Source organism: Triturus cristatus, chromosome 7, assembly GCF_964204655.1.
Source record: "Triturus cristatus chromosome 7, aTriCri1.1, whole genome shotgun sequence".
Classification (NCBI taxonomy): domain Eukaryota; kingdom Metazoa; phylum Chordata; class Amphibia; order Caudata; family Salamandridae; genus Triturus; species Triturus cristatus.
Genome location: NC_140590.1, coordinates 1,154,422,495 through 1,154,436,559, shown reverse-complemented (window position 1 = coordinate 1,154,436,559; position 14,065 = coordinate 1,154,422,495). Strand labels below are relative to the sequence as shown.

General features: G+C 44.3%; 1 protein-coding gene across 1 annotated transcript in view; it reads right to left on the bottom strand.

Moving 5' to 3' along the window:
* LOC146811310 (cyclic nucleotide-gated cation channel-like) overlaps positions 1 to 11,786 on the bottom strand; it is a 215,616-nt gene extending 203,830 nt beyond the window's left edge. Inside the window, exon 1 of the mRNA XM_085615054.1 lies at positions 11,594 to 11,786. Coding sequence (XP_085471180.1) covers positions 11,594 to 11,786 — 193 coding nt within the window. The remainder of the gene's footprint in view (positions 1 to 11,593) is intronic.
* Positions 11,787 to 14,065: the final 2,279 nt, after the last annotated feature.

Below are 14,065 nucleotides of genomic sequence, written 5' to 3'. Positions count from 1 at the left end.
GCTGAGTGACGCATTCTCGTCTTCTGGCAAGGCAGGGGAAAAGTCATGAATGTAGCCATGACAAAGGGAATCTTTAGCACACATTCTCGCCTGTTGCTCATCTTACCTAGCGCTGCTGCCGGTCGCCTCCTCAGTGCTCTTCTCCTCCTGACCCGAATCAAAAGCCATTAACATGAGAATAGCTGCTGAAGGCCATTTAACAAACAACAACAGCTACCAGAGCCCTTTAACAGAATGAGAAAGCTATGCATACCTCGGTTTTCAAAACAGATAATCGGACCTTACTACAATAACTGACTCTGCTGAAATTTACAGAAACGTTCTTTTGTTTGCAGAGGTACAGCATGCACTGTCAATGAGAGGGGTGCAGATCTGTGTCCTCAGTTTAGGAGGGCAGTAGGTGCTTCAGGTTATGGCAAACCTGCTGAAGGGCCTACGTGTTGGATAATAATGAATGTGGAAATACAACTAAAAACATGGCACTCAAAACTTAATCGGAAAAATATGCAGGACATCAACACATCGCAGGGTATGAGGGGCTGGCAAAATGTTTCTGCTCAGGTGTGCTAGATGAAGTGATACGTCCCGGGCTAAAGCAGCGTCGCACGGAGACTGCACTCGGTTACTTTACTCTCAAGTATTCGCCATTAAAGGAGACGCATGAATCACTGAACTGCTATCTCTCAAAACACCAATAACACTGCAACCCACAACCTACTCTTTAACACATCGAAGCTCCTCCCCATGTCAAACGCCTCGCGTGAACGGTCACGGACAGTAATCTATCGTATCTATGATATAATTTTTTTTTTTACTTTCCTTCACATCCGCACATCACACGGCGCCGCCTCAGCTCCTGGCGCGTTTCAGGCAGCCTCCCTCCTCCTGCTCCCCTAGGCTCAATATAAGGCTTCCGTTCCCTGAACCCACCAAGATTTCATTCCCCAAACAGATTTCAAATCAATAGTGTTGTTCCAGTAATCCTAGCCTTTAAGAGCCAATTAGTTGACAAATGAAGCTGTATATATTTGCTTGGTTTACGTCAGCATATATTGCTTTCGTGGGGTAGGAACCATTTTGAAATAATATGACTTAGGATCTGAAGTGCCATGTCCTGTAAAATATGTGAACTTGTCTCTATGCTTTTTGAAGCTCCCTTGTGTGGGAGTTGAAACATTTTCCCATTGTGTATAATTAAAATGTAGACACTTACTACTGGCTCTGTGCAGGAAATGATGTCCATAGTGATGTTAACAAAAAATATTGGCATAGTTAGCAGAATTAAGATATAGTTTTTTTTAGCTCTGACATTATAGATTACAGGTACTATTACATAGCTCACAGAAACTTTGAACACATATGGTATCTACAGGAACGCCATAGGGCCAAATATGTTGAAAGGAACTTTATCCAAAACAATTCCATCAGTCACTGGAACAGCTAAATATATTGACAAGGGACAAGTCTCTTTTCAGTTTATGCAAAGAAGAATGGGGGCCAACACCCAGTCAACCAGTTCCGCAGCAGAACGTTATGGGAGATAATGGCCATTAATTGACAGGAAAAAAACTTTCACAAATCCAATCCACATGAACAAAAAAACCAAGGAAAGTTCGATCCAAACATATATCCAAGGTGGGACTAGATAAGTGCATTTCAACAACGAAATGGTAACACAAATCAGTGCTGGAGAAGAATCATCTTGAACCATATAGTACTCGGAGGTCATCAGCTGGAAGACTGGGGGCTGTGACTTAGCAGTAGGACACGAAAAATCCAATTGGGAAGGACTCACCAATGGTGTATCCTTATAAATGACATCCACTGTAAGAGATGCAATAGTAAAAATGCTTATCATTTCTGTTAGGTTGTCGGTGGAAGACTCATGCCCCCCCTAACGCCCCCCCCTAGCATTGGAAAATCAGCATTGGTGGTGCTCACGAGCTGCACAGAAAAGTCTTGCGGAAGTGAATGAATACTCCATGGTCTACTAGGGAGATTCAGCCACATGGTGTAGTTTGACACTTTCGATGGAGACAAAGCGCTTGTCTTTACAACTTGGAAGCGGTGGCAAGATCACAGTTTGTGTACCTTGTATGCCAAGGACTGGAACCATTTAATGGCCACCTTCTCGCGAACCAGATCTCCATCTTTTGGAAGTCATCTGAAAACTGTAATTTGTTCTTCAGCACTCAAAGAGAGAGACATAGGCAAGTATTTGCTAGACTGGGGGCTCTGGAATGTTTGTAGTTCCTATAAGACAGCACAATGGCTATCTACGTCATAGGTTGCGGCAGCCGCCACAATGTGTGGGCCGTCAAGATCGGGAACCTACATACTGATGCCTAAAACCAGTTTGTACAGGGTACGCCACCCAGAGATATTTTGGGGAGGTTATTAAGTGCTTGTTGAACCCCATAAAAATGATTCAACCAACCACACCCCATAGCCAATAAGGACTGCTTTAAGTCATGGTTCATACTTCCCACAACAGATTTGCCCTCAGGCCTATATGAAGAAGAATAATGCACCTGTACACCCATGAACATAATTGAATCACGGTACACTGTGGATGCGAGAGCCGGACCCTGGTATGAGTAGAATGCACAGAAGGCATGAGTCCTGAAAAAGACTTGCAAGTCTTTAATAACAGTTCGAATGACAGGCGAGAGCTGTGGCCAAACCCAGACGAATCTAGAGCAAGAATCAACTAAACACAAGATAAATTGGAACGCAGTATCCTAAATCAGTGGACCACAATGATCGAGGTAAATACAGCCAAAGGCTTGTTGGAAATCAAGAGATGTGTCACGGTGGAGCTTTGAATTTGCAAACAAATGACGCAACACAGGACATAATTTCTAGTCTGTTGGTATAAGCCTCGCCACCAGTGGCGGCTAGTGACATTTGAAAGTGGTGAGGCATACAGGGGTGGTTAAATGTCAGGCTTCTGCTACTGTTCAACAACAACCATTGTTTTAAAGTTAATGAAAAGTTTGCACATAACCTGCAGCCTTTAGTAATGCTGAGTGACGCATTCTCGTCTTCTGGCAAGGCAGGGGAAAAGTCATGAATGTAGCCATGACAAAGGGAATCTTTAGCACACATTCTCGCCTGTTGCTCATCTTACCTAGCGCTGCTGCCGGTCGCCTCCTCAGTGCTCTTCTCCTCCTGACCCGAATCAAAAGCCATTAACATGAGAATAGCTGCTGAAGGCCATTTAACAAACAACAACAGCTACCAGAGCCCTTTAACAGAATGAGAAAGCTATGCATACCTCGGTTTTCAAAACAGATAATCGGACCTTACTACAATAACTGACTCTGCTGAAATTTACAGAAACGTTCTTTTGTTTGCAGAGGTACAGCATGCACTGTCAATGAGAGGGGTGCAGATCTGTGTCCTCAGTTTAGGAGGGCAGTAGGAGCTTCAGGTTATGGCAAACCTGCTGAAGGGCCTACGTGTTGGATAATAATGAATGTGGAAATACAACTAAAAACATGGCACTCAAAACTTAATCGGAAAAATATGCAGGACATCAACACATCGCAGGGTATGAGGGGCTGGCAAAACGTTTCTGCTCAGGTGTGCTTGATGAAGTGATACATCCCGGGCTAGAGCAGCGTCGCACGGAGACTGCACTCGGTTACTTTACTCTCAAGTATTCGCCATTAAAGGAGACGCATGAATCACTGAACTGCTATCTCTCAAAACACCAATAACACTGCAACCCACAACCTACTCTTTAACACATCGAAGCTCCTCCCCATGTCAAACGCCTCGCGTGAACGGTCACGGACAGTAATCTATCGTATCTATGATATAATTTTTTTTTTTACTTTCCTTCACATCCGCACATCACACGGCGCCGCCTCAGCTCCTGGCGCGTTTCAGGCAGCCTCCCTCCTCCTGCTCCCCTAAGCCCCCAGCCGGGCAATTTTCTCCATGCAGGCTGCATGCAGCAGCCTACATAGAGAAAATGGGGGAGTGCGCATGACTGCTTTGTTCGGCCCTTGGGCCAACCAAACAGTCAGTACCCACAACAGTGGGTAAGCCACTCACCCCTGCCCTCGAGCAGGACCACCGACCCGCCTGCCCCCAACCAGGCACTTCTGCTCTCTCGCACTGTGAGAAGCAGAAACATAAATGGTAGTTTTTACTGTTTATGTTTCTGCCTTCTAAAACTGCGAGAAAGCAGAGGGCGACGCCCCAATGGGGGAGCCACCACTGCTCGCCACCAATAATGTTGCTGTAAGAGCGAAATGGCGATCATCACTCCCACATGGGCAGAAGCTACACCTTCATGTGCAGCAACAATTAAAGCATGTCTGCAGTATTAATTGGAAATCAAATGATTGCCAACTCCAGGAATAGTTACATAAGGAACAACATGGCAATTTTAGTGATTACAGTATTTAGAAGGAAATCCCTTTCGTAAATGGGTGCTGTTTTTAAGTGCATTCTCGACAGCCAAGATATCATTATCGATACAAGTTTTAGAGGTTGTGACTGCTACTACTTTAGCTGTGGCTACTGCAGATTTGGCTTCTGCATCAGAATTCTATATAGCGTGTGCTCCCACACGTTGATGACTCCATGCATGTATTACATTAGTTTGTGGTGACCTATCTTTAAGATTTGCCACTTTAACCCAAAGCAGTTTGTGCTTGATTGTGGTACCCTTTGAATTTTTTAACTCATTTAGTCGCCCAAACAATGTAAATTATCATTAAAGGACTGTATGCAGTATACCGAATCATACACAATAAGTGTGGGGAATTCAGGACTCGTATTTTCAAGTGCAAGAAGCAAAGCCTTTAGTTCAGCCGACTGCGCAGTGCAGTCTCCTAAAGACTGCGTGCGAGTTGTTTGCTGGTGAAAAGCGTTATCCAACATAATACCAATAACGATGGCACAAGTAGCAGAATACTGCTGCTTAGAATGGTGCATCTCAACCTGGCAGGTTGAGCTGCACCATTATAAATGATAAATGTATACTGATCAAGAAGCAGAACTGCAGACGGTAATGGGTACATATGCTCATATTGCAAATATTCTTGTGTTTGTAAAGAAGGGTCGAAGATCAAGTCTACATCTACAGCTGTTAAGGATGTAGCTCTCTGTATCCTACTAGGATGGAGGATCTTAGAGTTAGGGATGCTGGCTTGTTTGACAGTCTCCAAGGCTGGCACTGGAGTAAAGACAATAATGTGTTTTCCTTGAACAAGTGGCAGTTCTTTAAGGATGGCCATCTGGACAGCAGTCAGTATTTTTTTAGTGGAAGCAAAATGTATTTCCGCACTGGAATATAAATTAGATTTATATGCTAAAGGCACTGTGTCACCTTAGTTAAAGGTGATATGTGTAAATTCAACTGCACCGAACAAAATTCGTATGACCAGGTTTGTAGTATTTACACGTGTATGCAAGTGGCACGTTTCAAGCAAGTCAATGTAAAGATGTGAGTTTATCTGTGTGTTCTGATGTCCAGCATGAAGTGGAAAAATCAGGGCCTATTATAGCATAAAGAGGCTTAATGCGCTGTGCATATTCAGGTATGTATGTTCTGCTAAAATTCAAAAATCCGAGCAGAGACTGCATTTTTTTAAGTGTGTTTAGTGGCTGCAATTGCACACATTCCTCCAGAAAATGACGATCACGACTCTTTCCCTCATTGGTAAGTTAGAATCATAAGAAAAGGACACTCAGAAATTCTATGTTAGATTTGTTGAAGTTGAACTTATTACCAAGTTCAGCAGATCCCAATATTATGTGATTGTCGGCAGCTGGCTTAGTATATGGTACACACTGTAAAGGAGCAATGTACCTTGCACTAATCCTGGCAACCTTTATGGTGATTTTAGTGGTCTTTGATAACCTTGAAGCTCTCAAAGCAGTAATTGTAGAGAGCAGCCTTCAATTTTATCTTAAAGGAGTGTTAAGTAGCTTGTTATACCACATTTAATCAACAGTGTAGATTAGATGTGAAAGAACTACACATTGTACATGTAAAATAAAGATATTTATTAACACAACACAGTCACTACTGCTTGGTATATCTCCTGCCAAGAGATATCAATAATATGCAAAAGAATACTTAAAAGAAACAGGTAAGTATCACCAGGGGGAGACCAAACCAAATACTAAAGAAGTGGAATGCAAACTGCAAAGGAGAATAGGACTTGGACCAAAGGACTTAGAAGAGCTTGGAGAACCAGGAACCACCCAATGTAAGTACCCAGGAATCCCAAGGAGGCTGTGTGCTAAGTGGAAACACAACCATGTATTCAATAGAAGTCAATAGAGAATTCACGGTTGCAGTTTTAAAGAAAAAGGACCCTTCTCAGAGGACCCTGAAGAGACCCTTGGGAGGGTGGAAGGTTGGAGAGCCACCCCACATGGGGATGACCTAGGAACCAGGTTACATGCACCAGGGAAGCCGGGTGCATATGAGTGAATTGGGGTCAGGACCTCTAGTAGACGACAATGGGCGACTCGGGAAGAAATGCCTCTTGAGAAGTCTGTGAAGACGTTCGCTGGAATCCAAGGGTGGATTTTTCAAGAGGTGAACCTGCAAGCAGAGGGGACAGAGTTTATGACACACGGAGGTGACCAGGAGGCACAGAAGCACAATGCCCAACTTTGTTGAGAAGTTCAGAAAAGTTCACAAGGACCTTGTTGCTGCAGCAGTGGGGACCCGGAGATGCTGTGGAAGACCAGGAGCCAGACAGGAGCTGTCCCTCTTTGGGTGTCAGTGCCCAGGGGGTCGGTGTCTGGCAGGAGCACCAACAAGCCATGGTAGCCCCAACTGACGTGGATGATGAAAAGAAGCAATCATTGGGACCAGCAAGGTCCAAGGGACTCACCTAGTGCAGGAGAGTCAGAGCTGACCCCGAACAAGCAGTGGAGCCCACCACAGAAGGAGATGCAAGGAGGACGCTGTTCTTCAAGGGATGAGATGCTAGAGGCTGGAATTCTTGTAGCCCGAAGATCTCTGGAGTGCCGAGCTTGCAAGCCTTTGCAAAGACAAGTTGACGGAGTGCACAGAGATTCAGTCCCAGTGGCTCCATCAACGGATACTCTCCTCCAATTTGCAGGGAAGACATGTCAGGCCTCTGGGGAGCCACATAACCACCATCTGTTTTGCTGAGCCTCTGGAGGTCTGTAGGACAATAGGATCAGCAGACAGGTCAGCTTCAATGCAGTGCCTGCAGATGCAGGGGAGTGACTCCTCAACTCCAAAGGAGATTACTTTGGATATCCTTGATGCCCACAGGCCCTTAAGAACCTGAACGAAGCACAGACACAGCCAAGGCAGAATACTTGCAGAACAGCGAGGCCAGGAACAGCAGGAGTCTTCCTTGATGCAGTCTTGGTTCCAGACAAAGTTCAGCGCAGTCCAATTGTTCAGACGGTCGAAGAGTGTCTTGGTTTTAGAGTTGACAAATCTGAGGACCCACCCATGGGGGAGCCCTTAAATACCCAAGGAAAAGGGTGGGATAACTCAGGGATCCCTCCTGGAGGGGCAGAGGGTAGGATACACCTCTCTAGTTTGTCCAGTTTCGTGCCAGAGCGGGAACCAAGGGTTCCTGAACTGGCGCAAACCAGTGTATGCAAGGAGGGCACCAAATGTGCTCTACAATGCAGTCTGATAATGCTAAAAAGCGCCCCAACTCCAGTTAAAAATACACGACGTCCTGTCTCGGAGGTGGTCACACCGTCCTGTCACAGGAAAACTATTGTTCTACTTTCCCTTGCTCGAGCACAGCTCAGAAGCAGGAGGGCAGAATCATGTCTTGGGTGGGCAGCAGCACTAGTTTGCTGTCAGACCTGAAAAGCTGTTACCGGGAGTACAGGAGGGTACTCCAAGGGATCCCCCAGTACATGGGGTCATACCTCCAACACCGGAATCGGCGTTGGGGTTTGATTCCAACACGTTTGATACCAAACATGACCAGGTTTAGCGCAGCCATTATATAGTTAGACATCTCATAATGACTGATGTTCACTATATGTCTTAAAATGGCTGACCGCACTTACACAGCCTGGAGAATCGTCTCTGGGGTTTGGAGGCATGTTCTGTTCATGCAGGGGCACTCTCACACTTATACCCCTCAGTACTGAAGGGTCAACCATATTGGTGACTTAAAGGTTTTAAGTGCAGTGCCGTAGATATAAGACAAAATTATATCTGTAGTGAGATGTGCAAGTACCATCTCACACAGGCTGCAATGACAGGCCTGTAGTCAGAGGTTAAGCGGGCTACCATGGGTGGCACAATACATGCTGCTACCCAGGGAAGACCCGTGATGTCCTGGGTACCTTAGTACCATACACTAGGGACTTATAAGGGTACAACAGTAGCCAATTGCAAAAAGAATTTACCAAAGCCATTTTGGGAAAGGGAGCACATATGCTGGGGTCCTGGTTGGCAGGATCCCAGCAAACTACAGTCAAAACATACTGACACCAGGTAAAAAGTGAGAGTAACCATAAAAGAAAGAAGGATCTTACTTTCCTACAGAGATATTATTAGTCTAAGTGGGGGTTTAATTTATCATCTGTCAGGTAGATGTCATCTACATAGGACAGACCATTAGGGTCAATCTCATGAAGAATTGACACAATTTGGGCTGCAAAAACTCCTGGGCTGTTCTTATAGCTCATAGGAAGCCATACATCGAACATTTGAAAACCCAAGGCACTAAAGGTGGGACCAGTTTCAGCTCTCTGGAGCCAAATTGTGACTGAAAAAAACATTCGAAATTTCGAAAGTGGTTTTGGATTTTTTACAGACAACATTATTGAGCGCCGTACTATGAGCATTTCGCACTGCAAATGTGTGTGTATGACTGTTCAAATGTCTATAGTCTAAGACAATGCAATAGGAATGATCTGGTTTTAAAACAGGGAAAAGAGGATTGTTCAAATGAGAGACACAGGGTTAAATTACTCCCTAGTACTCCAGTTGGGAAAGAATTACTTTAACGGGCGCTTTAGTGTCCTGTTTAATAAGATGTTGTGGTTGTACCTGTGGGGTAGACCGTATAGGAATCATATGATAACAGGAATCTTTATCCCAACCAATATCATTACGATAAAGCACAGGGGCCAATGCAAGGGCCTATTCGGATGCATAAGCTTATTTGACTTTGCCAGGGACCCAGGGACAAGGTGTGAAAAAAAGGCAAAATTACATCCTCACCGTGGGAGGATGCAAGAAGAAATGGTGAAGGCCAATCGGCCTCAGACTGTAGAATGGCATAAGACGTAGTTAAGTTGTCCCAGAGTATTGTATAAATGGTGCGTTTAACGTCACCTTCAATTTGAATATCTAAGTGATAAAGTCTGTCTAGAGGGCCTAAGCGGATGTCCGCCTTTTTAACGGTAACAAATTTTTCAGTTGCTTTTGCTACCAGAAACTGATGGAGAGTCCGGCGTACTATGGTGACAGCTGCCGCGCTGTCTAGGACAGGGGTGTGGAATTCAATAAAATATCTACTTGTCCATGGGGCAGGTTGCTTCATAAATCTACTTGTCCTGTAACAAAATCCACTTGCCCCTTTGGTGCCATGTAACGCAGCAATGAATTATGGCAGCAATCTCATTATATAAAAGCATTGATATAGCCTCTCTGATTATGCCAGTGCTCATACCATAGTAGTGTTTGAATACTTGCAATCCCCTTATATTGCCACGTTTCAGCATATCTACATACTGGGGCTGAAGGAAGTGGTAAGCAATAGTTCCAGGGTTAGGATGCCCCTTTGAGTCTGAGCAAACCTATTAACTTGCATGTTTTAAGGGTTTTCAACAACTCTTATCTAATCTTTTCCCATACTGAGAAACGCTGGAAATTTACTCCTTACAATGACAGATGTAAACCTTCTTCCAGAGTTGGGAAAAAGTGGTTGGAGGGAAAGTGAACTTGCAATCACCCAGATTTTTGCATGAGCAAATCTACACATGCATATTCACTCTTGCTACAATGCATTTCACAAATATTTTCTGGGGGTACTATTTCTTGTCCTACTTCTGTAAATTCTTGGGGAATTCACGAAAGCTGTATAGCTGCACTTAATCCAAGGACATATACCATGGGTGCACTTTTGAGACTTTCTTCAATAAATGGGCCCCTAATTTGGTCTGGTGTTGACCATGACCTTTTGTGTTTAAAAGTCTGTCTCTCTCTCTCTCTCTCTCTCTCTCTCTCTCTCTCTCTGTATCAACTGGCTTCACTGTGAGTGACAACATTCTGCTCTTTCACAAGGAACATATGTGCACATAAAGTAGTTCCGTTCAGTGCCAGTAACTACTGTGGCATACTGTGCTTTTTGAGACCAAAAAACAATTTTTGCTTTTGTCAATGTTTGTTATAATGGTGTGGGCCCGGCAGCTCCCACACCAATAAGGTTTTATAAAAAGCATGCCAAAACAAGTCACACATTGACAAAACTAAAAAGCTGACCACCAATTTCAGACCTACTGGCTTTGCCAATGCTTGTTTATGTTTGCCCTAATCTTATTGAAACTGGTTACACTGGTTTTCCATTCTGAATATTTTTGGGAAATACTAGCATGCATCAACACGTTACTAAATGGTACCTTCAATTTTACAGTAGTTTAGCAAAATGTTTTTTTCCTGCTTTCATTTTTTTATGAGCATTTTATTTTGAAAGCAAAGAATCATCAATCTTGCTTTAAAGCTTCTGCCAATATTTGCATCAAATCAGAGAGCATTCTGGGAGCATTATACATAGCCTAATATTGCTAAACTTTGAAAACGTGTGTACACATTTTTATACTGCAACCACTGTCAGTAATGCAGTCGGAGCTTACAACATTTACTTAGAGCGCTCACCCTAATAATAAATGATTTTAATTAATGAACTATAAGTACAATTTTTAAAAGTATTAACATATGGGCAAAAAGATTACCTTAACTGCAGATAGTGCCCTTCCCTGATCCATGATGTGGTACTGCAAACTGGCAGCCAAAGGGTTTGCACTGCAGTGTGCTGGGCCTACTTGTCCCAAGGACATAATACACATGAAAACTTGTTGCCCTTGATCCCAAGCAATATGTCCTGGGTAACAGACTATGGGAGTTCCACATCCCTGGAGGACTGTCACTACCCAACTCCTTTTCAGGAGGAGGGTTCTCATCGTCTGTGGCATATTCAGTAGTTAAAGCAACAACTTTTCTTTTTCTGAAAAGTGACTTTATATGGAGGATGCCTGTCCTTTATCTTCAGGTCAGATGAGTATTGTGTCTTCTTTTTTGGTTTCACATACTCATCTTGTCTGCATTCGGATCGCCCTTCTCTGTCATCTTGCTGGTCAGACGATTCCTGAAAGGAACGAGGAGATTATGTATCATGAACCAGGTACCTGTCTGGAATCTTGATCTTGGTGCGATCACAAAAATGGTACCGTCTATGTAGGAGGAGAACTTCTGCGTGGTTCACCTTTCCATTGTTGTTTAGATTGTTCCCATGTTGTTTTGGCTAACTCCCAGGCTGGTCTGGCATCCTTGTCAAACTACTGGGCCCTAAAGACATATATACATAAGCAATAATTACAGGCAACTCACCTTCGCAGTCGTCGACTAGCACCGCGCTAAGTCGCTGGCGGATAGCCAAAGATGCTGCTTCACCTTTAACATTAGAAATAATAATTTCGGAGATGATGGGGAAATTACCCATGAGTTTCATCCCAACATCGAGGGCAGGACCTGCCCAATGCTCATTCTGTATTTGTTTGAGGATGTTCGATAGAACGGCCATCGGGGGAATGTCATGACAAAGAGTGTAGACGGTGGCAAAAATTGTCACCTGGTTTTGCAGTCGGCTAGAGTGGAAACCAGTCCAGTGGATAGGCACATAGTTACAATTTTGTACTTGTGGTCCCGTAAGGAGAAACACAGTTTCAAGTTGATTTTTTCGGCAATTCAAAATGGTATTTCCCCACGAGTAGTGGGTAGTTTTTCCCTAACTTAATAAACAATTGCAGGACTAATTACAAGCGCTGCACGCAACTGGGCTTGCGCTTACAGGCCATGTCTAGTCAGACCAGCTAACAATGTACGCAAGATAAATTGAGTAATATGTCTGCATATGAGAACGAGAACATTGTACAAACTATGGGTTTGCACGAGATTAAGATTGACTAAATCAGGGTATGGTACATACCCAACTAATTCCGGCCAAGTAGCCCCCTCATTACTGAGAGGACCTATACGAACTGGCCCCAGAACATGGGGAACGGTGCCATTAAACCAAGACCCCAGACCGTAGAAGGAATTTCAGTAAGTACATAAGGTCTAAATGCAGCAGGTGCTGGTGGGATAGTGTTTGAATGAAAAGTATTAGCGTTACCATCCACAGCTGGAAATGTGACCAAAGAATAAAAAACTTCAGAGCAGAATGCTGAGCGCTTCAACTACAAAAGTTACCGCAGCTCCTGCATTAGAGGTTCCATGTTGTCCCAGATGACCATAGACTGCCAGTCGGCAGTTGGCTGCAATAGCAACAGGTTGTGCTATAGTTAATTTATAAACAGATTCAAAGAGTAACACAAACAGGGTTTTAACCTTTTAATGATCAAGCTTGAAAAACCAACAGAACTAGGCGTTCCCTAGAAATTGTGGAGGATAAATTCGTTACACCACGGACATCTCCGGTTAAAGGTGTGAGTATATTGTGAACAAGCACTACTCAAGGTTCCTGCAAGTAAGTACCTGACGAAAATGTTGGCGGCACCATGTTGCAGGAATTCTGCTCGAGAACAGAACTAGGCTTGGGACCATAGAACATCAGCATGGAAGGACTGAGTCACCATACCACATCATTATCTGTGAACCGGAGTACGAATAGCTATATAGTGCCTCACTTGCCCTCCTAACCTTACCAGAGAGACAGGTGATTTGGCACCCCAGGACACAACACTCTCGACCCTCTCAGGGATCGCAGTTATAGGATACATCCTTTCGCTCTCTCATTCATCCACACTAAGATAACTAAGATGCAGTATTTAAGCCACAATCAGAAATAACATTAGCATGGTTAACAAACCATATACCATAAAGAACCACATCATATTATAAGACAGTTCAGCCTAAGCCCCCCACCTACTGAAGCTAATGATTATATGTCAAAGATTCCTGGGATTAGTGGAGGCCACTGTTCCCTCAAACCTGCGCGCCTGGGCGCGCGCGCACCTATCTCACCTCGAGCGCGCAGTGGGGTGTTTGAAGCGCACACAGGTGAGTTAAGCAGCAAGTGCCTCCTGCACTTGCTACATTTCTTTTGTTAAAAGGGCGCAGCTGTGGGGCAGATTGCATGCCTTTGTGAAGGTATTCATGTTAATCGCAGCACCCATTGTGCGCTGCAATTAGCATGATTACTTTAACAAAGGCATACAATCTGCCCTGCAGGCGCGCCCTTTTAACACATGAAGGCAGCAATATTAAAGGACCACGACGTGTACGTTCAGGGGATTCTGAAAGCACACTTGTGCTTGTTGACTTGCTGCATTTCTTTTGGTAATGGAGCGCAGCACACAATCTGGGCCGCTCTATTGCCAAAAGAAATGCAAGTCTACAAGCACACGAGTGCTTTCAGAATCACTGCCTGCTACAGCTCCACGAAACACCGGCCTGCAAGGGTGTTTAGTTTTCGGTTCCTTTGTCTTACAGCTCCGCCCACGGTGCAGTGTACGGCAGCCTAGAAGTGGCAGACCGCTCCTGGAAAGAGAGGGAAGGGGGTGGGAGGGGAGAGGAGCTGTAGTAGAATAAAAGTCTGCCTGCTCTGTTGGGCTCTGACAGATCAGGAAGAGGTTTATTTTTCAACAGTTTCAAAGCAGGCGTAGGCATGGCTAGAAAGCTCCAAGGGGTGATAGGGGGAAGACATTCTCATGTGCACTGCACTCTGCACTCGGTTTACTCACCCCGCACCGGACTGCCAATGCCTGGTAAAAGTTTGAGTTGTGGTGTAGGTAGTTTAGCCAGATTTCCTGTGTCAGCATCGCGCTTTCACTCTAGTGATTTAAACCTCAGTGCACTATG